The 25,340-nt window shown below is 40.0% G+C and overlaps 1 protein-coding gene and 1 long non-coding RNA gene across 3 annotated transcripts in view; one reads left to right on the top strand and one right to left on the bottom strand.

The window, feature by feature from the left end:
• LOC125021174 (metabotropic glutamate receptor 4-like) overlaps positions 1 to 11,805 on the top strand; it is a 162,752-nt gene extending 150,947 nt beyond the window's left edge. The window contains exons 8-12 of one of the 2 annotated variants that reach the window (XM_047607133.1): positions 839 to 975; positions 2,583 to 3,518; positions 6,650 to 6,896; positions 7,782 to 7,827; positions 10,133 to 11,805. In XM_047607133.1, coding sequence (XP_047463089.1) covers positions 839 to 975; positions 2,583 to 3,518; positions 6,650 to 6,896; positions 7,782 to 7,819 — 1,358 coding nt within the window. In that variant the 3' untranslated portion in view covers positions 7,820 to 7,827; positions 10,133 to 11,805. The remainder of the gene's footprint in view (positions 1 to 838; positions 976 to 2,582; positions 3,519 to 6,649; positions 6,897 to 7,781; positions 7,828 to 10,132) is intronic. The other variant, XM_047607124.1, reaches the window with a different exon arrangement.
• A 2,972-nt stretch (positions 11,806 to 14,777) lies between these two features.
• Positions 14,778 to 25,340, bottom strand: part of LOC125020773 — a 51,130-nt gene continuing 40,567 nt past the window's right edge. Inside the window, exons 3-4 of the long non-coding RNA XR_007114257.1 lie at positions 16,447 to 16,615; positions 14,778 to 14,811 (exon numbers count right to left, since the gene is read on the bottom strand). This is a non-coding gene — a long non-coding RNA (uncharacterized LOC125020773). The remainder of the gene's footprint in view (positions 14,812 to 16,446; positions 16,616 to 25,340) is intronic.

Genomic DNA, 25,340 nt, shown 5'->3' with positions numbered 1-25,340 from the left:
GATGAGACTTCTGACAAACACAAATCTGCAGGAGGAATAAAAACATCACGACTCAAAGCTCACAGGTTTTCCATGGCTGACTCGCGGGGTCAAAAAGGATTCAACAATCAATACAGTGACCTACTAAACCACTCTGACAAACAGTTCACTTTTTCTTAAGACTTAGAACTCCGTCAACCCCTTCCCAAAAGCTGGAATATATAATACATCCCTTTTATTTCTGCAAAACGTTGCATGTACTGTCCAAAACGCTGCAGATCAACGAGATTATCAGTCCCATTTTAACACAACTGCTGAGTATTAGGAGATTAGCATCAAAAGGCGGAAAGCAAATTCTGCAAGACCAAATAAACAGAGATTGGGATGTTCTTCCTCGGAGACGCTTCTCATCTCCAAATCTGTGAATATTCGTTCCCTCGCAGCACAATTTTATAACGAGTTGCAAAAGCTCGAGAGGGGGATCGTAGGCTGGCTCAGAAACAGGCAGAAACAGGAAGCAGAGACACGAGAGAGACCTCAGAGTGGTAATCAAAATCAGCGCTGTCGTTCGTTAGCACTCTGAGTGGGGACCTTGTGGATAACAGGCAATGGGGCAATAAGCAGAAGGGAAGAGTGTGAAATGATATGGGAACATGAACAGACAGCAGCCCTGGCCCTCCTCAAAGGACCAGGACAACACGCCTGTCAAAATCTATTTTCCTCCCATCATTAACACTATGAACAGTACTGACTTGAAGGCCCCTCACAACCTCATTTCATCTCATCGCTCAACAGTGCAGTTACAATCTACCTTCAAAACAAAAGTAACAAGTTTTGTTTCCTTCCTTGTCTTCCGTAGGAATTGCTGGCACTCCGGTGATCTTCAACGTGAACGGAGATGCTCCTGGTCGCTACGAAATCTACCAATATCAGATCACAAATAACACCACGGAATACAAGATCATTGGTCACTGGACAGATCAGCTCCACTTAGACGTAGGAATATTTTTAATATCAAATAAAGCATGTGTGTATGCCAGAGTTTTATTATAATATGAGTAAGGCATTAGCCACTGACATGAAGCCAGAACAATTCATCAGGGATCTAAATATTCAGAACTTCTTTACTTACTGATTTGGTTTTGACCAAACGTCATGTTGAAACTATATAGATATGGTGACCCAGATCACTGTAGAAAGATACTGATTGGGGGAACTGGTGAAGGGAATAATTATGGCAATTACTTAGATGAAAATAGAACTACAGTGAATTTGCCACCATGATATGTGACATTTACAGCAACTCCGACATATCTATACATAGCAGAGCTTTATTTTTTGTGCCTTCTCATAAATGATCAGTGTTATTAAATATTATGTTTAATACATCTTGCTTATGTCGGGCTTTATATGGCCATTGTCAACAGAATAACATTAATAATAAATCGTCCATTTCCTGGTTGGATGGAGAATTTATAAAAACGGAGGCGGACAGATGCCTTAGGTCAATACACAGCGTGTTGTCCTGAAAATTTCGGTATGTTCACAATAGAACAAAAAGGATATTTTTGCAGTGAACTTATTTTGACATTTGCATCATTTTTAATCCAGCGATCCCAGCTTCAACGTATACTACATATGCATGGGGCACAGAATCTGCTGAGCAGCGCACGTTAACATCAAAACCGCTCCGTTTTAAATGCCAAACTCAGGTCGAAAATGAATCTGTATGCGGCACTTTTGTTGTTATGCATCATACATGAGTCCCCAGGTGTTCTTATTTTCAGGAGCAGGTATGGTATTGGATTATTGTCGACATCAAGGACCCGAATCACTGTTGCACGCAGTCACTTACCAGCATCCCCTGCGTGGGAGAGACCTCAGAGGAAAATCAAGAGAACCATATGGATTTTTTTTCTTGTACTCAAAAGCAATCTTGTAAACTATCCAGATGTTTACTCAAATAATCAAATTTTCTCTATCCATTTCTGAACCCTGCTTGATTTAATAAGAACTCGTAAGCAAACTGTGTTGTACTAAAAATAAATAAATAATGTCGATGCAGTGGCACAGGGACAGGATGCTGCATAGCACTGTGTGAAGACTGCAGCACCAAGCAGCTTGATTCTATTACTTGTTGTTCGGTGCAACATGTCTCGGAAATAATTAAGCAGCAAATTCATTTCTAGTTAAGTTTAAATGCAATGACTTGCAATGAATATCCTATTTACTGCCTATTTACTGTTTCTTCATCCTATCATGCACTTCTGTATATGTAAACTAATCTACCAAGAGTTAATTGAATTGTGTTCTCATGCATAATATAGCGTCTTGTTTAGTATCCAACTAGTAAAACAATGTTAGTTAGCCAAGTTTGGTATAATCCCATTTTAAATAGGCTCCTTAATTCACATTATGATACCGCCCAAATATAATACATAAAGAAGTACACAGTACATGTGAACAAGAGAATAAAATTGTGCAAATAGGATTCGAGATGTCAATAATGGAGGTGTAGCGTGAGCAGCATTAGTGGCAGTTCTGTGTCTCCTCAAAAGTCTCACAAACTTTCCTAAACTTCATTCTTATACTCTTCCCTCTAGATCAATGAGATGCAGTGGCCTGGTGGGTCACAAGAGGTCCCCTCCTCTATATGCAGCCAACCCTGCCGTCCTGGGCAGCGCAAGAAGACAGTGAAGGGAATTCCATGCTGTTGGCACTGCGAGAACTGTGACGGTTACCAGTATCAGGCAGATACGTACACCTGCAAGATGTGCCGCTTTGACTTGCGCCCCAACGTGAACCACACCGGCTGTGTTCCCATTCCCATTGTCAAGCTGGAGTGGAGCTCCCCTTGGGCAGTCATCCCTGTCCTCATTGCTGTCTTCGGCATCATGGCCACTCTGTTAGTGGTTGCCACCTTCGTTCGCTACAACGACACGCCCATCGTTAAGGCGTCGGGTCGAGAGCTGAGTTACGTGCTGCTGACGGGCATCTTTCTGTGCTACGCTACGACGTTCCTGATGATCTCCACTCCCGACGTGGTCATATGCTCACTGCGGAGGATTTTCCTGGGCCTGGGTATGAGCATAAGCTATGCAGCACTGCTCACCAAGACGAATCGGATCTACAGGATTTTTGAGCAAGGAAAGATGTCAGTCAGCGCCCCTCGATTCATCTCCCCCGCCTCCCAGTTGGTGATCACCTTCAGCCTGATATCAGTGCAGCTCCTCGGAGTGTGCATCTGGTTTGGCGTTGACCCATCACAAGCCATCATCGACTACGAGGACCAGCGCACCTCTAATCCTGTAATGGCCCGTGGCGTTTTGAAATGCGATATATCAGACCTGTCTCTTATCTGTCTGCTGGGCTACAGCATGCTGCTGATGGTCACCTGCACAGTTTACGCCATCAAGACGAGAGGGGTCCCGGAAACGTTCAACGAGGCCAAGCCCATCGGCTTCACCATGTACACCACCTGCATTGTATGGCTGGCCTTCATCCCCATCTTCTTTGGGACCTCACAATCAGCAGAAAAGGTAAGTTCAATAACACATTTGGTGGAATTATTATTGAATGATGATCCATATTTGCTCCATCCATATTTCAGATACAGATGCCAATGCAGGCTGTAAACTTTCACCAATTGTTCTGTATTTACAAAAACTCCAATGGCAGCAAGTCGATTCAATTCACTTGTGTATGTCAGATGTCGTTTTTCCATTTGGAGTTCTTTTATATTTCCTGTGCGTCTCATTGTTAAGAAAATGGCCACTCAAATTATGTTTGTTGTGTCGCATCAGCCACTCGTGTTTGTGGTGCTGCCGCTATTCATCATGAGCTGATGGGCTTTGTGCTCCTCTGGGGGATTACAAGGCTCTTAGAGTCGGCTTGTGAGGATGATTCATTCACCTCAACTTTGCTCAGATGTGTTTTCTTTAATTGTGCTTCCATTTGTGCGCATGTGTGTTTGAATCAGCATCACTAGGTGGGAATACTGAGTAGTCAATCACTGCACATTCATGCACACAAAAATAGATAATGCATGTTTGTGAAGTAGCATGGAATTACTGCGGCTGTTGATGTTTCTTGTCAGTTGAAAGTGAATCACAAATTACCCCGCACAAGTGCTACTTCTGAGGCTACACAACACAGTCCTACATTAAAAAAAAAGAAAAAAGGAAAAAAAGCGGAGAGTGAAAAAGTAGCAATTTCAAAAGCAGCATCAGTATGGGAACTCTACGAAGCTGCACAATAACAAACTTGAATGCAGCCTTTAGCGTGTCAACAACACAAAAGAGTGTGTTACAAAGAATGCAGTGGATGAAGACAGATGTATATTTAGAGGACATGTAAATGCTTTAAGAGGGACAAAATAAAAAAAAGTTCTCTCTTTCATTTTCTTGTAAATCATTCTTTACAGAGTTTGTGCTGAATCTAGTAATTGCCACTTACAGAAGTCGTAGACTTGTTACGCCATTAGGACAAAGACAGAAGGTCATGTTAATTCAAACCATCCCAACCCATCAGACTGATAACACTCAAAAATGTTTTTCATATTCTCTAGTTTTCTGAAATGGAATTCATTTTTATTTTCCCCTGATGAAAAATGTCCAGTTTATTTATTAATTACTATCTGATATATACCATTAAATATGAATTCATTCTTATCAGTATTTGTATTATTCAAATACCCATTTGTGCAGTAATTAATCATTCACAGCATGGTTATATATGTTGCATGATTACAGCCTCTAATTTGAGTTGTTATATTCCAAAAAAACTGTAACTGAAAAACAAAACAAAGAAAAAAAACTTTAGGATAAGTCAACTGGATATTTTTGTTCGTTGTAGACCTCGTCATACTACAAACCCAACCTCTGTATGTCCAAAAATATTTTGTCAGATTATTTCAAACGTTATTACAAAGGAACCGTAGAACATACAAGATCTCAGAAGCTATTTGGAAGTGTGTCCCTGTCCAGATGTTTTGTGTTTAAGTCAGGACAGCCCTCTCTGAACGAGGAAGACCAAAAGTGAGCGATCCCGCTTTAAAGACACTCCATGATGGGTTCTGCACCCAGTCCGGTTCCTTCACTGCCCATAGAGCAGATTGGCAATCATTTGGACATGTCAGGGAAAATTTATGTCGCCAAGGCCGATGGAAGTGGACAAGGGTCTTGGCTCCTCTCACAGAGTGACTCCACTCTGTACTCCAGAGGGCTAGCAATATTGTTCCGAACTCACCCCAGGCCATGTGTAATCTTCTCAGGAGATTACAACTCTCACCCTCTATCACCGGGGAATGCTCATGTGCTTCTTCCAGTATGATGGAACACTGGGCTCGTCTACTGACATCTTTTTTTTTTTTTTCTTACACTGACATGCCTTTAGGGGGCTAAATATCTGCCTTTGGAGTTATTTTACATGAACATTGTAATTTCTCAATGACAGGTCATGGTATTCATGTCACCTCTGTTTTACCACCTGTACTCACTGAATCCTCTGTAAATACTGTATGTCATGAAAAAAAAAAAACACTGACAATGCTGTACAAATGTTGTACAGCATTGTCAGTGTTTTTCTCACAGACTGTATGCCATAACCACATGTTGGAAAACCCATGTATAACTGGTGACATGTGGCTCAGAGCCCTGTTGGCTATTCCCACGTCAAACAACTCAGTCATTGTTGATGTCTGCAAATTTAATGTCAGGACCAAACCTCAGGCTAATCTGTTTGAAGGATGTTTCTCAGCTGTGTTTTACTTTACACTGACTACTTCGTGTTCATCAAACTTCATAGTAGAGGCAAAGTCAGCTGTTCTCCTCTTACCCCTTTTTGTTTCCTAAGCGTTACTCACACCGCAGTGTTGTAAAAAGGTGAAGCATGATCACGGTGAATCAAGCCTTTATGTTTCTATGTGTCTTGTTTATTCATGAAACTACCATTTTAAATTCACCAAAGCACATTTTCAGGTTTTTTTTTTTGGCCTGCACTTGGTTTCGTGATGCGCTAAGTGGCAGTGTCTAATGTGAGACGCCCATTATGTTTTTACGTAACCAGCCAGAGGTGGACTGTGTGTATGGGTTCTGGGAGGATGATTATCATAAATGAAAAATCACTTGCGAGCTCTTTTAACATGCTGTAGTATGTTTCTCTCCACTCCCTAGTTGTTGCCTCTAGCTATATATCTACAACCCAGCTGTGAGCTGCAGATGTCACAGGCTTCAGAGAACACGCAATCCTTATGCTGTCGTCTAAAACCTTGGAGTGAAAATGCTGATACACAGACCTCACCGACACCCACTGGGGGGGGGGCTCCTTCTATTAGATCTATATCATAAATAAACAAACACAGAAGTTAAGGGAGAACTCAGTGGGGATGAGATTTAGGAGAATATGAATAAAGGTTAAATATGCAGCAGAAAAACAGAGCGTGAGCTGTTGATTTTTTTTTTCTTTTCACATATGATTTAAATAAAAGTCTTTTCTAAGCACACAGTAACGTAACCAATGTACTGCGTGGAAAGTCTCCACTGGGAGAACTTTTTCTGCATCTAAATCTGACCCACCATGTTTTGTAGTTTTCCAGGCTCTGAGTGACACAATCCTCATTATTTATTCAGCCTAACTTTCTTTCGTGCCCACCGTCTCTTCCATAATACAGATGTACATCCAGACAACAACCCTGACCATCTCTGTCAGTCTCAGTGCGTCCGTCTCCCTGGGAATGCTCTACATGCCTAAGGTCTACGTGGTCCTCTTCCATCCAGAGCAGAACGTACCCAAGCGCAAGCGCAGCCTGAAGGCTGTGGTCACTGCAGCCACCATGTCCAACAAGTTCAACCCCAAAGGCGGCCTGAGGCCCAACGGAGAGGCCAAGTCTGAACTCTGCGAAAGCCTTGAAACACAAGGTTGGTATCTCACCTGTAGTCACAATAAAGATGAAAATACTAAAAAAGAGGCAACCAGGAGTGGATTCTATTCTGATACACTTGTACACAAGTGTATCAGCTATATAATACATGTGTTTACTTGAAATAATCAACTCCTTTTAGGTGAGCGTAACTGATTTTGTACCTCAGCAGTTCAGGAAATTAGAGAGCAATGTGTGAGCATTCAAGAAATTAGGCTGTTATTTCAAGCAGAATTACACTACGGCTTCTTTTTGAATACACAGTAATGTTGTAATAATGCAAACAGGTTTTAGCCGATTACTTGACGAGAGAGAATAAGAGCCGCCTGCACTCATCACAGGCTGCGCTCAGAGGAACAGAAGAAATACAAGATGTTTGACAAAGGTAGAAAGTTTTAGCAGGGATATCTTGCAATTTGAACACACGGAGCAGCAAAATAGTTCCATTCTCGTTCACTCTCACCACGCTGGATTTGTGAATCAGGAGGTGTGACAGGGTGCCCACACTATTCTGATTTTCAAAGGGACTGAAAGGAGGGTAGCTCAGGGATGGAAAGGCGGATATTTCAATCACCGAGATAAAGTGTATGAGTAGGCAGTCCCTGTGTGGGGGCAGGCTTAAATCCAATCAGGCCACCCCACAAGCTCTGATAACCGAGGGTTCTGATTTTATACCCTGACAAGCTGAACAGCATACAACGATGCGTATTAGGACTAAAAAGCCTGCTCCCACACTTGCATGTAAGCCTTTTTTTTTTTTTTTTGTGCTTCTGAATGGAGTTGTTATATCTTATCCAATTATAGAGGCCATTTATAGGTGCTTATTCTCACCCTCTGGTTTGAACTGTGAATCTAACAACTGCTCTTTGTGCTTACACGTCAGACTGTGTTGAGGGAGGGGAGCCTTGTGAGGGACTTTAGACACTCAGGTAACCTGACTAGAAAATGGCTTCGCCCTTTTTATTATCTGTAACAACATTCTTCCTGTTAATGTATGCTAATGTTCACCACAACCCCTGTGCCTGCCTATACCGTGCACAAAGCATCCCGGCTGCCCCTGGCTAAAACACAGCACCCTGAATGACACGAAGGGGTAAACACGCACGAACAAAACCACTCTTGACCACCAGACATTTCCTTGGATAGACGATTTTGGCGCGAGGTGCTGTAAAATGGCCAATCAGCATGGTAAAGCCTGTTAATGTGGGAGGATGACACCACTCTGCCTGAGTGTAGGAGACAAGCGATAGCCATGTGTCCCCTGTAATTTGTTTCCCTGTTGACAAAAGGAGGAATTTGTGGTAATGGGACAACAACAACAATAAGAGTGAACGGGAAAAGACAGATGGGTCCGCCAGCTCCAATTCTTTCTGGACCATCTATTCTTTATCTTGGCCTCGCAGCACATAAATATTCAAATAAGGTTCATTTATCAATGCTTCTCTTGGAAGAGATGCTCTGGATGAAATGGCAAGAATACCGCCCCCATTCACACACCCCAACATGGCACTGACAAATCTACAGAAGCGTTTACCATTACACGTCTCCCCTCTGCAGCACTTTTGCCCCGACTGTGGCTTTCAGCTATCTTCTGATTGGATTCATCCCCTCTGACATATTCAATCAGCCAAGGCTGCAGTGGGCAGATTGGTAGTTTGATTACCACCACGAGCATGCTCGCTGAGGACGGTTTTTACTTAAAGAAAAAATTACACATGCGCTGACACTTGCACACAGATGTATTGTATGTGTGAACACAAGCATGGTGGCACACATGCACACCGACACTGGACGTATGACAGCCACATCCAACCAGCAGTTTGGGCTTGTTATGGTCACCGTGGTCCACCCTCTGGTCATATGTCTTAAATCGTTTTATTCACAGCTAATATAAAACTAACTAATACTAATACTGATACTGATACTAATATAAAAGTATTATCAAATATTGATGACAGCACTTACAGCGCCAAGTCAGATCACATATCGCCTTAAAAGTAATGTACAGCGAACACAATTCAAAACCGTATCACACTGACTGTTGCATGCTTTGCTTGCTCACAGAGATGTTCTCAGGTCTTTGCATGCGAATGGGTACTACTGCATTTTAAAACCCTGTTGTGATCTGCTCAGTGACTCTGGAGCATAATGCATTTAGAATTAAATTTAATGTTGGCTGTGAGAAAAAAAAAAACAATCCGGCAGAGTTTTCTAAGTGACTGTTCTAATAACTATAAACACACTGGTGTGACCGGTTACTCTCACTGTATCTGGTTTAACTATAACCGTCAAATGTCATGGTGCTATGTTGTTAAAATAGCTGCAGTCCTATCATATACCATGTAAATCTGAACAGATTAGTTGAAAATGAAACACATATTGACATATGCGTCAAGACATTTGGCAAAACGATCCAAAGATGTAAATTAATAACATCTACACAAACAAAATCAAAAACAATCAAAATCTAACCTTTAAATATATTTCAACTACAAAAATCTATTTTTCCATGTTACCTTTTGAGAAACTACGTTAACAGCTTACATGACAGAATTTTGTCCTGGAAATCACAGCTGATTTTCCCACCAGGACTTTGATGTACACATCTTCCACACTACTTTGTGAGGCAGCTGTTGAGCATTTGGACTACTGATTGAATCAGGAGAGTATAATGCTGAATCAGGCCCAGGAGACTTCAATTGTGAGTCTTGTAACCTTTTCTATGAGAAACTTGAATGGGACCTCAGAGACCAAGACACCTTCCCCATCTCTTTAAAAAATCAACATCTGTAGAATGTGTTCATTTCTGCACCAAACTTGAGCTGAAAGACAAACTAAGAAACACATAAACATTAAGGCTTTGAACAACAATCAGACAGGCAATAAAAGCTGTGGTCGCAAGTCACATTTTGCACTGCAGCTCAAACGATTTTTCAGACGAGAGCCCGGAGTTTTACATTAAAACACTCCACACATCTCTTAATTGTCTAAATTGATTTTTAGTCCAGTTTGAGCTGTCTTCACCTTCACAGCTGATACATTTCAACTTAAATGCAACAGGATGAGATTCCTTAATAAATAAACAAATATAAAAATAAACAAGGAAGTTTCAGTATATAATAATAAAAAGGATTTACCAACAATCTGGGTTCTGTAAGTTTAACCATCCTGTGTCTATTTGAATGTCGCTCTGTTTAAACCCTTTTCTTCTTTCTCCTACACCTTCACTTGCAGTGTTGGCCTCCAAGCAAACATACATAAGCTACAGTAACCATGCCATCTAAGACAGAGATGAACCGTGGACGGGGATCAAAGGCCCGGCTGAGGAGGAACCACCTGATTCTGGGGCAAACTGGGGGAAAATACTGGAGAACTGTCAAGCTGCAGCGGCAGAGAGGACTGGGGTGGAAAGATGGGAATTTGTCACTCCAAAGGATGTCATATTTTTCTAGGGAATCAGGTAAAGGCTTAAATGCCAAATTTATGGGGAACTAATAGATTGCAGTAGAGATGGGAGATGTAAAGGAGCTTGGACAGTTAATTTTCCTCTTCCCACCCTTCCTTCCTGAGACACGTGTGAGTCTTGATCAGTGACGTGTCCAGACGCAGGCTGAGTGAACCACCTGGAGCCTACAGTGTGTGTTTTAGTTTTTTTGTTTTTTTGCTCTCTGAAGTGTATAGCACATAACTTCAGTTCTCTCTGAGGCTGAATTGTTCCTCTTATTTAAGAAAAAAAACAACAAAAAAACAGGGAAAAAGTGTTTTTTGTCAAATGCAGTTGAAGAATGAAACAGTATAAAAATAGAGTAATTATTTTTGGTTACAGTTTTCACTGGAGTGGAAAGCTGCAGTACTCTTCAAACTGTACATGCCTTACTACCGTACATTCAGTATTCCTATGTGAACTAATCATATCTGAAACACCTGAAAAATAAAGCAGTGGGTCACCCCAGTTGTTTCTAAACGTTTCATAATAATGATGACGACGCCATCGTCTTGGCAAACCTAGTGTACAGTCCCAGAGCATGCTTATGGGAGCATCACGTGTACTGTGCTGTGTTGTCGACGTCTATGGAATGCGACATTTGTCATGGTTGTCATTCACAGTGGAGATGTCATTTTGGACTGTTGCCTGCTGGGTTACCCTCTGCTGGAGAGAAAAAAATAATAAAAAAAAGTAATCAAACACAAAAGGAGCCAAACTTGACACAAACTGGAATGACTTTATGGTTTTCATCTCACTCCATATGTGTATATCAGTCAGGACTTGGAGACTTGACGGTGGGTATTTTAACATCCCAGACTTATTGGCCCTTATTTATCATGCACTTGTTAAAGTCTCTGTAAAGTGGTCATATAATTGTTAAAATTTCTTTCTGAGACACTAAATGCAGGTTGATGAAACGCTCAATATTTTACCTCCTGAGACTAATATGACGTTTTAGGTTTTATTGCAGTTTGTTATTCTGCTTCATTTAAACCCATTGTCCTTGTTAGTGGGCGCTTTAGTCTGACACCTAGCAGTAGCAAAGGGTCAATACAGTAGTCAGTAAAAACACGATCGCGGGCATTTCATCGGACTCATTCTTCAGACAATCACAGGACAAAAGTGGACGAGGAACAAAACCCCATCAAATTATACAGTTAAAACTCATTTATTTATGCTTATTAACATTTGAAGTTTGACGTGACCCGCAAACTTAACAAATTTTATCGATAGCAACGAGCTACAACTTCGCTAATTAGCAAGAACTTGTTTGAGGACGTTGGAACTTCATTGTTCACAATTCTGGTTTTGCTCAGCTATGTTCAGGTATTCAAATAAAGAGTTCTATATTTTGTAACACATTGCTAAAAATATATATATACACACATATACATATATACACACATATATACACACACATATACACATATACACATATACACACATACACATATACACACATACACACATACACATATACACACATACACACATACATATATACACACATACATATATACACACATATACACACACATATATATAATCCCAAATTACTATTTTCTGTTGAAAGACGATGCTTAGTTGTTATACGTCTTAGGTCCTACTGATCCCACGTACCTTGGAGAAATTAAAAATGCATACGGAACAAAAGCTCGGAGCTCAGGAGTTTAATAAGGGGTATAAAAAAAACTCATCAGCTTGTTGTTATAGCAGACATATTATGATTAGAGCCTCATGGTCTATGATAAATAGGACAGTAGCTATGCATAGGGCCTCAATTATATAGTGTGTGGTAGATGCATGGATAATCAGTTTCCTGCAGGAGATTTATGGTCCTCATTTTTTTCTTCTTCTGGGTTATGGATTTTGAGGCTGCAATGATAAATGTGGGTTTTAATAGTATTTTTGATGTAAAATGAAGCTCGTCTAGCTAAGTCCCATTAAATGTGACCACGGACAATATTTCTTCAGCTCGACTCAAATCATTCTGATCAGGTATTCCAACTCTAAATGAAATGATCAAACTTTTTAGTCTGTGCAGTGTGGCTCTACCCACTGTGGACCGTTGAATCCCATGGAAATGCAACTTTAATAACAAGAGTGAAATTAATCAATAGAAAAACACAACCAAGAGGGCTTCCCGCATTGATCGCATCTTGGTTCATCGTTCCAAACTTCCAAGTTAGAATAAGTTTTAAAAAATTTACCCAACACGCAGGCAAACACGGGCCCAAAGAACTGAATTATTTCAGAAAGATCAAGTGTTCGTTATTAAGCGTCAACATTTCCGAAATTAGCATATCATCAACGGTTTCCTCAACCGATATGAACGATCTCTGACGACGATTTCTGATCAGTCCTGTGGTTACATGAGGTATTTTCTTCCTGACTATACTATCATTTTCATTTTTAACAGAGATTACTAATGTCCCTGTAAATGTAGCCAATGACTACACCTCACATTCTATCAGGACATAACGACTAATTGAGCAATGTTAAGTTGAACTGGGCCATAAAAATAGATAAGAAGAACTTGTCTGAAGCTAAAAGTCAATTTAACTGGCAACTTTTTACATGCTGATGCCTGTGGCATCTCAGGTTTGCGTCTGTTTCAGAGCTGATAATGCTCCATACGTACATTGATTTTCACAGGAATAATAACATTTTGTTTTTAGATCAAAAAGGAATAGATGCTCGATAAATAAGGGCCAGGACCTTCATTCTAAGCCTCATACTCATTAAACTGTTCCTGCCATCCTCTCCGTGGACCTTCCATGTTGTTTGCGTTGCATCCATTACCTTTCCAGTGCATTTTGTTCAAGTATTACAAAGTAAGAACTCAATGTACAATTTATTATTAAGTGTTAACCCCATTTCTGTCTCCAGTCTCTGAAGTATTTGTCATGAACAGTTAACTCTGGAATTTGTCTCATTAAATGTTATCCTCAGCGATGCAAAAATCTGTATGTTGCATGTCAGAACCCACAAAAAGTCACGTGAACTATTTGAGAGAAAGGCATAATGTCCAGAGGGAAAACTACTGCAGAGGATTATAAAGAAATATTTTGGTTTAAACAATGATTCTCTCAGCTTCAGCGAAGGTGTTGCCGCAAATGTTTTTTCATCATTTGATAAAGTATTGTTTGTGGGATTGTTTGTGTTTGTGAATATGAAAATTTCTTGTTTGTTCGTTTGTTTTTTTTTGGGCCACAACTTCCCTCCCCCCGTTCCTTCCCTTTTATTTTTCTAAAACACTTTGTCTGTGTTACAAGATAGACTATGTAAGTGCTGACTGAAATTAAATGGCAAGTTAATGTGCGTTATTAAATTGGATTGATCATGTCTGCTTTATGTACTGAATTATTTAAAAAAAAAAAAAAAGAAAGATAAAAAAAAGAGTTACAGTGCCTGGATATTTATGAATTATCTATAGAAAAAAAATACAAATGTGTAGAGCATGTTCATTTTTATACAAGATATTTCTAATAAAAGACTGTTTTGCTAATACTGTTGTGCTGCTTCTTTTCGGTTAGATCATCACAGAGAAACAGTGGACCGCTCTCTCCAAGGTGACAGTTATTTTCTACCTCAAGCAAAGGAAAAAAAAAAAAAAGTTAAAAATATCTAGCCGTTATGTTTCAGGTTATATTATGCGAATGATTTTATCAACATGATTTATGAAGACCGGGAAACCACAATCAGATCACACACACTGCACCTCATACACGGCAATGCCCCGCGGCCACAGCCTGCGCTCGTATGAAAGAATCAGGACTTTCACTTCCATAATTTGTACGACTAAAACCTTAAAGTGAGGTGATTTACCAGGAGGAGCCGACCAGGGACCCGGAAAGAAAAATGTGTTTCACCATCAGTCAAAACTACTAAATTAGAAAGTAATATAAGGGGGGAAGATCTCAAGGTTGAGCTGTGACTTCCCCTCCAGTATGTTCCATATATACATTCAGCTTCGCAGACACTGTCACAAAACAAGTCTCATGCAGCATAGAATTGGAGGATTGTGGATCAATATGGTCAGCCGCACCTGGAGCATAGGCCTTGAACGAATTGAGAAAATATCATAGTATCTATAAAAGTTGACAGAAATATGAGCCCTTCTGAATGAAAAATAGATCTCGCGAAACTATATTTATGGTGGATTTATTGCAGGGCTGAAATTACCAGGTGATACCTGTGATCACCGATATGTCACTATCATTAGCCTTCTGTGTTCTAAGTGTCTCCCCCTGCCCTGTGCAATTAGCGAAACAGCAGCATGTACAAAAAAGTCTATTTTATTTTTCTTTAATATATAGCAGACTGCCCAAGGAGGAAATGTACATTTTTCAAGGCCCACCCCCCCCTCCTCACTCCCTGCTGCTGGAGTCTCCAGACTGCTGCAAAGTGTCGCTGCTGTTTTGGTCTGTGGAGGCAAAACGGTAAATGTTCTTTAGTTTTCTTCACTCACTTGTCGTGCGAGCAAATCTATTTTTACTAATATGAGAAAAGACTAACGAAAAACACAACTACATAAGAAGCGCCTCCTAAGTCTTCTGTGCACTTGGTTTCAGTTTTTCAGTTTGAACAGCCAAAATGAACAGCTGTTCAGTTGCCCCTTCAGCATCTGCTGGGGGTAATCAATCAGTTCCAGCTGTTAACTACAACGCTAACATTTTTTAATTAACTATTTAATAATCAAATAAACAGCATTAGTTTGTAGATTAACATGTTAGTTAAGGCACAGTTTATGCGTAAAACTGGGAAAACTAGACATAAATATAATATGAGACCTGCTTCACGACAGTAAGATTTAACATTCATTTTATGAGTCTACAAGAAATCTAATGACTTTCATAAAATGAAATAAACACTAAATATATATAACTTGTTCCTTTCGCAAGACATTTCGTCTTCAATAGAAACCCACAGGATACATTATTAGACGCCTTCAGTCTACTTAGGCGTCTCAGTAAGCAATGAGACATGGCATGCATGTGTAACACTAAGGACCTGACACTTAAACTCCTGAGAATAATGCGGCTTTAATTAATGTTATTAAATACCAGCGATTTCCCTCTCATGACACTTCAGACAGAATGCCTGCTGTGAACATTTCTGCAGCACCACCACATTTGGTTAATATAGGCCAAATTCGCCACAGCATGTCCAGCAAGCTTAATAAACTACATCGTAGCCACAGCATATTATGAACGGTTTCAGCGTAGAAAATTGGCACCACAGGAGACTGATTTACTTGTCAAGCAGGTGCAGAGTCATTGAATGCAAGAAGCCCCCAGGCCCAAGGGTTGATGATGCAAGACTGGTCCAGAAAGAGGAAGTCCTCGATATGAATGCAACTCTTAGCTATTCTGCACGCTGTCTGATAACCACTTGCCTTTGGAGGCACTTTGCACATCTATTAGGAGCTGCTATGACATAATTTGTCATCAGTCATAACAAATTAAACAAATGAGTACACGCATGAGTGGCATAACCTGACGTTCTTTGAAGCTACAGTGGGAAGTTTGTTTCACCCAGACAGCCCTGGCATAGAATACAGACACTAATATTAATGCCATCAGAAATTGCTTAAAGCCAGACGCCCACTGAAATCAAGGTTGTGTACCGACTCCTCTGCTGAAACTTCCTCATTCTGACTCACCGTTCTGACTTTATTCTCAGTTTATTTTTGTAGCATTCAACGTTGTTCTCTTACCATTATGGAGCTCTGAATATGATGAATCAGGCAAACAACCAGTATGTGTTTGCTGCCAACAGTCTCATTGACTTTCTCGCCTTGATTGTGACTCACACAGTATGAAACAACACTAAGATTAGATTGAAAACATCTAAACTGGACTGAAGTGATAAATAATGTGAAAGAATGCGGAAAAAAGAAACAAGGGGAATGAACGTCTCCGATGATGAAATACTTCTTGTCTGATTCATTATGCAGACAGTTTGAAACTTCTGTGGTGTTTTTGTTTTAACTAGTCGAAAATTCAATGTCTAGACTCAGATCCTGTCTAAAGAAAAGAATAATATCTGGGTCTGCTACCTGCTGCCCCAGATTTGTCACTCAGGGAGGTCCATGAAGACATGGTGACGACACCAGTAGAGGGTGTCCCTGGTTACAGCGTGGTGAAGAAGTGGGTGGGCCGCTACATTCAAGGAAGAGGAGGTCAGTGATTGGAAGTTTAACAGTGATAATCTGCCGTGTATCACTTCTGGAAGTAAAAGACACCGACTTTAAAAAAAAAAAAAGGAAATATGTGTCATAACCATTGACTGTATATAATCAGACAACAAACAGCTGCACTCAACCATATTTCACTTGTTTGGCTCGGTTTTAGACTTCAACAAACACAAATAATAAAGCCCTCTTCTCTGGTGCTGGGACCAGCGCAGCGATGGGCAGTGACTCAGGGAGACGGTTCGGTAAAATCACTGAACAACCGCACCAAATAACTCGGTGCTGTTGGTTTTACTGTGAGACGGATGTACCGAGCAGTACATCTGCTGCTCCGTGAAATTTACCAGTGCTCCTTAAAGAGGAAGATTTTGAATGTACCAATATAAACAAACAAACTCTGACCGCAAAAATGGTGCTTGTGACCCACAAGGTCTTCAACATAAATTACTATATATGTTTTTTTTCCCCGACACAAATTTAAATTAAATTCATATTAACATGAATCCAACATATCAAAATATTTAAATATCTGAACCTGTGTATTATTTGAATACCTTAATATCGGATGCAAGATGATGATAATAATGTAATACTTATAAATAGCACTAGGCCAGGGGTCGACAACCCACGGCTCTGGAGCCGCATGTGGCTCTTTCGTCACTCTGCTGCGGCTCTCTGTGGCGAGTGTTGCGGAGCAAGGACGCTGATCAAAGTCGTTCACTTTTTCACTCTAACTACGTTGGCAACTATTCACTCAGTGGTGAATAAGCGAGAGCTACACAACAACTGAATGACATTAAATGCCACCCTACACTCATGGTTGTAACATCAACCAAAAACAATGAACTCCCATAGTGCGTTGCAGCACACATACTGCTTGCTATCAAGTATTTCCTTCAAATGTATTTTATTTGAGTTTGTTTATTTTTTTTTTTTTAAATATAATTCTAATTTTGAATTCATGGTGATCTTATAACATTAAAATAAAATGTGTTTAATTTTTTGTCGCTCAAAATACGTCACAACTGCCGATGTGCGACACCCGTCGGCAGGTCCAGCCCGTTATTTATTGAACTTTTCGACAGGGGGTAAGACAACCGTTGATAAATCCCTATTATGTATGCATAAATACAATTTTGTTTTCTCTGTAGCAGTTCTTTCATTTCATAAATGCAACACACTATAGTTTTTTTATACATAGGCCTAGCATAGAGGTAAAAATTATATATGCAGTGTTATCTTCATTTCAGATGTCAAAGGGGTTTTGTGGCTCCCACTGATTTATTTTCTGTGGGAAATGGGCCCAAGTGGCTCTTAGAGTGTTGAACGTTGCCGACCCCTGCACTAGGCCAAGTTTATGTAGTAGGTAGTGGGTCCCTCCTTAATCTGATCAATTTTGGGGTCCTTGGTCTGAAGACCCCTGTCCTAGGAACACAGGAGCTAATGAATGCAGCTAAATGACCAGTGTTGCTCAAGCTTTTGAACAATTTATTCGGTTTAATGAATTCGTACTTTATTAGATTAACATACTAATACATCATTCTCAAACGCACTTCACCCTCACCCCCCTAGAAAAAAATGTCTCTTCAAGCTCCAAGAGCCCAGTATATTTAAATGTGATTTTTCAAAAGATAGTCCAACAATGTTTCTGAACGTCTTATAAGTATCAAATTAATTTTGCCAATAAACACATTACTGTCCACCTGTATGCGCTACTATTTTTTTCTTTGAGCTACTAAATTTTTTAACTTGCTAGCACCAGTGCTACCACCTAAAAAGTAAGTGTACATAATTCTATCATAAATGCCAGGCACTGCTGAATTCTTTGTAAACCTTTGGTAATCCTAGCCATCACGCAGTAAGCAATGAGATAAATTCTTCTTGCTGTATCAGTCAAGGAAGCATTGCCACTCGGATTCTTTTTATATTTCCATTGAATATTTCCACTTCCAATTACCCATCGTGTAAGTTAATAAGTAGTGCTCGTGAGATCATTTCGGGAACACAGGCTGAAAGTAAAAAGGTTTCCTTCATTTGAAATATCGCTTTAATCTTTCCACTCTGCACAGCTGACCAGCTCGTGGGTATTTTCATTCTATCCCCAGGAGAAAAGCAATAAATGTGGCTAAGATGTTTGTTACTCACTGAATGTGGTGAAGACACACAGCCAGATGGGAAGGCTGTGGTAAGTGTGGGCCACGGTCACCCTTGTTGTATTCTGGTACAGTGCTGAATGAATTAGGTCAGAAACACTTTTTTCATGTCTCTTTGTGGACAGACACTTTATGGTTGCCCCCCTTTTTGCTCAAATATTCTCGGGCTGCCCCCATAGCTGTATGTGTCGTTCCATTAATCTCAACTCCATGCACATGTGTCTCACTCTGTGTGACTGATGCAGCTTCTGTCAACTAATGCTGGCGCTAGACAGCGGTTTACTGTGAGTGATGAAGCCAGAAAGCAGCAAAGCTCTAATGACAATGGGAATGAACTAGGCCACTTGGAGCTACCTCCCTGCTATGTGAGACTATATTTTATCATGACATGAATAATATATAACGCCTGTATTCTGACATAAAAAAACTGTTTTTATGCTTCTTTTACAAAATCGCGATCCGTGTCATGTATTCATATGTATGCCGCATATATGTGAATCGACTTCGTTTTGATGCATGAATCGACTTCTCTTCCTTTTTGTTCCACCTTTTTTTCTTTCTCTCTGCCTAGCTGGGCTCAGTCAGATGGGTCCGCGCTTATGAGCAAGGTTCCACTCAAGATTTCTTCTTTCAGACAGTGGGTTCGGAGGTTTAAATAATAACTATGAAATAATGGCACTTTCTTGAGAGGGAATGGTCTGTCATCTGGATTATGGCCTCTCAACAGGGCGACAGTTTTCTGATGGGAAAGAAATGTTGAAATGTGAGATTTAATAGAAGTTAACTCTAACCGTGCTGCACAATTAGACCTCACTGTGAAGCCAGCACTCCAATTTATGTCTTCCACGTCTGCACGCTTGAACCATTGAGGATTTGAATGCAGACAGCGGATCTCCTCACACGGACCCTTCTGAAAACAATATGCTTATAGGCAATGTGCTCAGTCTGCATGGTCAAAAATCTTTGGCTCCAACTGATAAAATTCATGTCACGCAGACCCTTGTGGACCTGCAGTGATAGACAGCATGAATAGGCCTTAAAAGATTCTGCTGGTACTGGGGGTCAGCCAAGTGGTTTGTTTCCAACTTCTGACCCTGATTCAGCCGAGTAATTCTGTCATGAAAAAAACCATTTGATGCATTCACTATATATCATAATCAAAAAACACATATTTGTTGTGACTGTAAAAGATGTATTACACACTCTTCTATTCTTCAGCATACGAGTAATCATGTCATATATATGTGCACAGTTGCTGTATTTAAACTGCTGTTGGCACCCGAAGGCAAAGGGACATATACAACTCAACATGTGACAGATTAGTAGCTGGATCCGTAATCAGCACCATGCTACAGTCATTACAGTGACTCATCATGTAACATGAAATCACTTGTTCAATTTGTGTAAACCAGAGCATCAGTCTGCTTCTTCATAAATGATTAAAGGGCTTGTGTATCTTAGGAGGACATGCGGTACTTTAGCGTACGGTGTGTGTGTGTGCGTGTGTGCGTGTGTGTGCAACTTTACTGTGAATATTCTCGACAAGTTGAGCACTTTATAGACACACTCCATCAAATAATCAGACGGAGAAAGACTCTACCCTGGAATCTGATAATTGAAATTCAAATGAGCACATATCTACAACAAACATTTAAATCACCCGGGAAGAAACCCATTATATATAATAGAGCCCTTTTCCTGGACCTCAAATAATCTTAAACTGCATGACAGCATAATGGAGCCCTATTGAGGAAGGATAAATATTCTACCAGCTACACACTTGGTTCCCCCTTTGAAAAAGAGCCGACAAACACATCCAACAACAACAAAAACAAATAAAAAGTCATCGCTTTTAACGCTGAACTCATATCAGCAATGGAAACGACAAACAAGTCTTACGAAACCAGAATTGTAACAGATAAAAGGTCAAACTACTTCAGCCTATTATAAAAATAAATGTACATAGTAACATAAAGTATATCAGGATAAATTATATCATATAGCATTTGATGAGTACTTTTACTTCTTATAATTCAGGTATATTTTACAGATTTTCAAAAGTAAGCAGAATTTATGATACCACTGATATGTAATCATAAAACCATATAACACAGTAGAACTTTGTGAAATTCCCCAGTTTGGGATGAATAAAGCATCAATCTGTCTATAATGGACAAAACACATGCATATTATCATCGTTTTTGCACAATAGTGGCAGCATGTCCACGCTAGAAGGATGAATTAAATGACCAGATCGAAGGATGAGCCCCCTCATTCATCCAATTACACTTAAATGTTTGGAAAAGTTACTTTTAATTTTACTTTTGATTTAAAAAAAAAAAAAAAAAAAAAAAAAAAAAAAAAGGGAAGGATTTAACTATACCGTTGGGTCTGTGTCTGCAGAGCTGCAGCAGTCTGTCGACTATGAGAAGATGTCAGTCAGAACTTGTACATGCCCAGACAGGAGTTTAGTATATTCTCAGTGCTATTTTTACCCAGGCTCCACAGCTGTTTGGTCTCTCCCTCTCTCTCTCCCTCTGTCATATCATAATCTGACTGAATCATGTACATAAATTAGAATTAGGCCCAACAATGTACACTGCACACTAAAATTATTAGTGTGACACATACATATACATGTGCTGCCTGTCTTCTTTAAATTAGAAATGCGGCTACCCTGCTGTGCGTGTGTTTTTGTATATGGATGCTGCTACACTGGTGACACTATTACAGCTCGTGATTTAGGGCTGTCATGACTCTCAGCCATTCCTCTTCTCATACGCACCACTTTCCCTGCTCATTCCTCGGCTTTACCCGCCCCACAGTAGGTATTTACGTGTTCAGTTAACTGTGATACTGAAGAGGCCGGCCCATACGTCTCCCTGAACCCTCTGAATAATTTAGCCTAACAGCCATTCCTATAAAAACCCCATCTATATTAATGAGCAGCCTCCAACCATTTGGATCACCGCGTGAAGGCTGCGGTCCCTCCATCATGCTTGAGGTGTCGTAGAAAGGCCGCCTTCACCAAACAATCTCAAGCAGAGTATGTGAAAGATGGATACAGTGTGAAAACTAGTCTGTTTAAATTTGAAACCAACGCTACAGCTTCTGCTTTCGTCTCATGTTCTCAGATCTCCAACACAGTCCAACCTACAGAGGGTACGTATGTACAGGACGTCACAGCACGGGGAAGTCTACGTGGTTACAGCCACTGAGTGGCAAAAAGTAGCACATAGTTCACCTTTAGTGTGAAGTAATATTAATTTATGCTGTATTTTTTTGTCATACTTTAAGTTACTTCTTAAGTTATGTTCTGGGGGGTTGTCAGATACGTTTGTTGATGTTGTTGTTCTGGTGTAGTTACGGCCGACACTAACTATTTCAGTTCCAACAATAAATCCCAATAAACAGAATATTTGCAATGATTCCTTGTCATCCTTTTAACGTCTGGTCGCTACAGTATTGTTTGGCTAACACTGGCCACGTTAGTATTCGTGGACCATTTGTTATTTGGTGGTTCATACGGATTACTGTCAAGTCCAATTGTCCTTAATTCGATCTGATAATACACATTTTTCCCGGTCTCACTGTATTTACTGCTACATCTCGCCATGTTTTTGCCACTCAGGGGGGCGTGGCCCCGGGCGGAAGTATCATCAATGCATACCCTCTATTGCAGGGGTCTTCGACGTTTTTCAGGCCAAGGACCCCAAACTGATGGGGAGATTAAGTAGGGACCCCCTACCAACTATATGTGCGTTATATTAAACTCGGCCTAGTGCTATTTATAAATATACATTATTATTGTCATTTTACATTCAGTATTGAGCTATTAAAATTACACACGTTCCAATTCCAAACAGCGGGGTGGCCGTGTAACTCCCATAAACATACATACCTTTATCTTTACACATAGCTAAATGTAGTGACAATGAATCATCACCACCACCACCAGTGAATCACAAATTAATATTAATCATAAGTGATGACACATTTCCTGATCTGATCCCAGTACTGGACCTATTTATTGGAAGTGATTAGTTTAGAAAATACTGCTGAACATAAAAACTGTGTCAATATGACAATGCTGTCATTTTATTACGTGGACTCCCTGAAATTGTTCTAAATATTAAATAGTTTACTGACACATTGCCTCTTTTTGTATGCAAAACAGCACACACATGTCCTTAACAGGCATTGTTCTTAGATGCAGAGCTCATCTTCTGCTGAAGTCTGCTGAAACATTTGTAACTTGTCAAACGTGAAGTCCAAAGAGCCCCTCTGCCCGCTGAATTGTTCAGCCTCAGCCAAGTGGCAGGAAGTTAACTGCACCCAGGGATCAATTTACTTTTTATCCGTACTCACTTTGAATCGTTTATGAGAGGTGGGATGTCTGCAGTTTTCCTCCACAGAGCAGAAATGAGTTTGATTTCATTTGTATAACTAATGTGCACGTCTAACGCCATCAATTCTGCAACAGTCGAGGGATGGTACAAATACCGAGGATCTATAAATATGAGGCCTGTTTTGTTCAAGCAGATTCAGATCCAAGTAATTACTTCTGGAAAGTAGATGACATTTTTCATGAGATGAGAGTGGTGTGGAATTAACTTCCTCTCTTATCTGTCTAAATACTTAGTTGCCTCACTTTTCTTTCTTCTACCGTTTGATCTGGAAAAAACTAAATGCATACATACATTTATCACCAGATATACAGTAACAGGAAAGTAGATTAAAGTATTACTGAATATTTATCATTCCTGCTTTTCTCGGGTAGTTTGGAGTTTGCAGAAATAAACTAAATAAAAAAAAAAAAGAGTACTTCATAAATGTAACAAAGCTTTTAATAGAGGCAAACACAAACTCACATTTCTTTAGATCTATGTCCTCCCCCATCTTCTTCTTGCCTAAGCGGAATCGTCACATTCTCTGTTGAGGTTTTCAGTTGTTGCTGTTAAATCAATTTTATTATTGGCTGTGAAATACTGCTGAAGGAACAGCAGATTTCCCCCATTGATGCCTTTATGATGTGTCAGCCTCAAACAAAGCTTTGGTATGAAGCCATTGTTGGGGGAAATCATCTATTGATCACCACCAGTTGGTGAATTGCTTTGAAATGAAGATTAAAGAGCAGTACTCTGCAGAATTACTCTAAACTGCCCTGCCCTTTCAATCTCTCCTTCTCTTTCTCTTGTTCCAATAAACATCCAATAATACTACGCCATTCCTCAGCAGAGCATCTGCTGCCACAGCTGGTCATTTGTCTTTTTGGTTAGTAATTCACTTACCGAAGGGAGAGGTGTACAATCCAAACTCTCATCAGCAGGAGTGTGGTTTTTCATTTGAGAGCAAATGAAATGAACACAAGAAACAAATGAGCCAAGGAATAAAAATGAAACAAACATAAATAGATAAATAAAATCTCTTCATGGCCAACCACAGTAAATTCCTCGTGGAGTGTTGCTGTATGCCACAATGATGATGTTGTGTATGGAGCAGTTATTCACTGTCAATATGCAACAGCTTGCATGTAAGTAGCGTGTGTGGCCACCATCCAGTGGAACAGTTTGCTTTCCTGTCCACCACCTGTCCTGTCAGTGCATTGCTGACATGTCTATTAGAAGAATATGAGTTTGCCCCCAAGATTCCTCGATGCATTTCGCCATCTGTAGTCGGAGTGAAACTGCAGTGATCCCCATGCTGTGTCGACACAGACAATACACCTTTCTTCTGCAGACAAAAGCTACCATGAGCACAATCTCAGCGGACTGGACTGGCAATATACACCGATCAGGCATAACATTAAAACCACCGACAAGAGAATCTTCTGACAATTCGATATTCTTTACACTTACAAAATCAGCAGGGGATCCAATAATTATCTTTAGCGTATATAAGCTGGGTCATCACAATAGCATGACATGTTTGTGAAGGTATAATATATTAATGATAATGTGTTCAGCTTATTGCCTCTAAAGGCACGTCGATGAGTAAAGCATGTATTTTGCAGGTAAACAGTTCCCATATTCCGGTGAAAATATTTTTCTTTATTTATTGTTCTTCAATAGGTTTTGATATTGCTCCTGCAAATCATTCCGTCGTGACCTTTTTTGTATGGTGCTTCATTAAATTTACAGCTTGGAAAAGAAATGTAATGAGGCAATCTTCACTTTCAATAAATGGAAATCATTTCCGCACACCAAGCACCTCTGGTATCCTCTAGAAAGTAATTCCAGAAACAATCACGCATCTGCAAAGACTAAAAGAGGAGACATTTGCCACAGATCAGTGACATTTTGTCTAAAGCAACTTAGTTTAAACACGGTAGGTGTAGGATAAAAACCTTGAACCTTGTACATACCAGTCATGGCACAAAAAGATGCTGAAGTGTTCCAAAGTGTTGACAGGACTTGGATCCCTGTTGGCAGCTTTTCAGACCATGTTGACTTAGAGTGCACCGGTGAGAGAGATCATTCTGATTGCCATTGATGAAAACAGAAACGGAGGCGACGAAAGAAAGAAAGCAAAATGACATGGCTTCTCTTGTTTTTCATCTGCATGTCATGTGGACATTAAAATCTTTTCATATTGCCATCTGCAGAT

Source organism: Mugil cephalus, chromosome 1 (assembly GCF_022458985.1).
Source record: "Mugil cephalus isolate CIBA_MC_2020 chromosome 1, CIBA_Mcephalus_1.1, whole genome shotgun sequence".
NCBI classification, from domain to species: Eukaryota; Metazoa; Chordata; class Actinopteri; order Mugiliformes; family Mugilidae; genus Mugil; species Mugil cephalus.
This window is presented reverse-complemented; position numbering and strand designations above follow the sequence as displayed.